Raw genomic sequence first — 851 nt, 5'->3', positions numbered from 1 at the left:
TGCCCCACATCTGCCCCACGTCCCATCCCTTCTCCATCATCCCGCATCCAGCTCTTTTTTCCATCTCCCCCCAGCCCCTCCCCATTTCTCTGCCCCACTGATCCTCCCCATCTCCCCCCCCCACTGATTTTTTTTCTTTTTCCCGCCCCGTTTTTCCGCCCCACAGAGACGTCAAAGCCGGCAACATCCTGCTGACGGAGCCGGGCCAGGTGAAGTTGGGGGATTTCGGCTCGGCCTCCATCGTCGCCCCCGCCAACTCCTTCGTGGGGACGCCCTATTGGTAAGGGGGGGAGCGAGCAGTGGGGAAAACACTTGTGGGGCTCAGCCCCACGGCGAGGCTCGACCCCCTGACGCTTTTTAGGATGGCGCCCGAGGTGATTTTGGCCATGGACGAGGGGCAGTACGACGGCAAAGCCGACGTCTGGTCGTTGGGCATCACCTGCATCGAGTTGGGTGAGAATTCGGGGACGGTTTGGGGCAACGGGGGGCGTGGGGGGCAGCCCTCGGCGATGTGGGGCTGCCCCACATCTCTGACCCCCAAGTTTTTGCCCCACAGCGGAAAGAAAACCACCTCTGTTCAACATGAACGCGATGAGTGCCTTATACCACATTGCGCAAAACGAGTCCCCCGTTCTCCAAGCCAGCCACTGGTGAGACGCCGCCCCCCCCAAAAAATATTTGGGTGCCCACGTCCCCCCCGTCCCCCTCTCATCCCGTTTTTAAACTCCCAGGTCGGAATATTTCCGGAATTTCGTGGATTCTTGCCTCCAAAAGATCCCCCCGGACCGTCCCACCTCCGACGTTCTCCTCAAGGTAGAACTTTAAGGGGGGGGGGACCGCGAAGGTCCCGT

The 851-nt window shown here is 60.8% G+C and overlaps 1 protein-coding gene across 2 annotated transcripts in view; it reads left to right on the top strand.

Annotated features, from left to right (window-relative positions):
* Positions 1 to 851, top strand: part of LOC104836742 (serine/threonine-protein kinase TAO2-like) — a 5,782-nt gene that overhangs the window by 1,988 nt on the left and 2,943 nt on the right. For both annotated transcript variants that reach the window (XM_010575465.1, XM_010575464.1), the window contains exons 6-9: positions 167 to 280; positions 362 to 453; positions 557 to 650; positions 732 to 813. In XM_010575465.1, the coding sequence (XP_010573767.1) occupies positions 167 to 280; positions 362 to 453; positions 557 to 650; positions 732 to 813 (382 nt within the window). The remainder of the gene's footprint in view (positions 1 to 166; positions 281 to 361; positions 454 to 556; positions 651 to 731; positions 814 to 851) is intronic.

This window comes from Haliaeetus leucocephalus, unplaced genomic scaffold (genome assembly GCF_000737465.1).
Source record: "Haliaeetus leucocephalus isolate CR32 unplaced genomic scaffold, Haliaeetus_leucocephalus-4.0 Scaffold476, whole genome shotgun sequence".
In the NCBI taxonomy this organism is placed as follows: domain Eukaryota; kingdom Metazoa; phylum Chordata; class Aves; order Accipitriformes; family Accipitridae; genus Haliaeetus; species Haliaeetus leucocephalus.
This window is presented reverse-complemented; position numbering and strand designations above follow the sequence as displayed.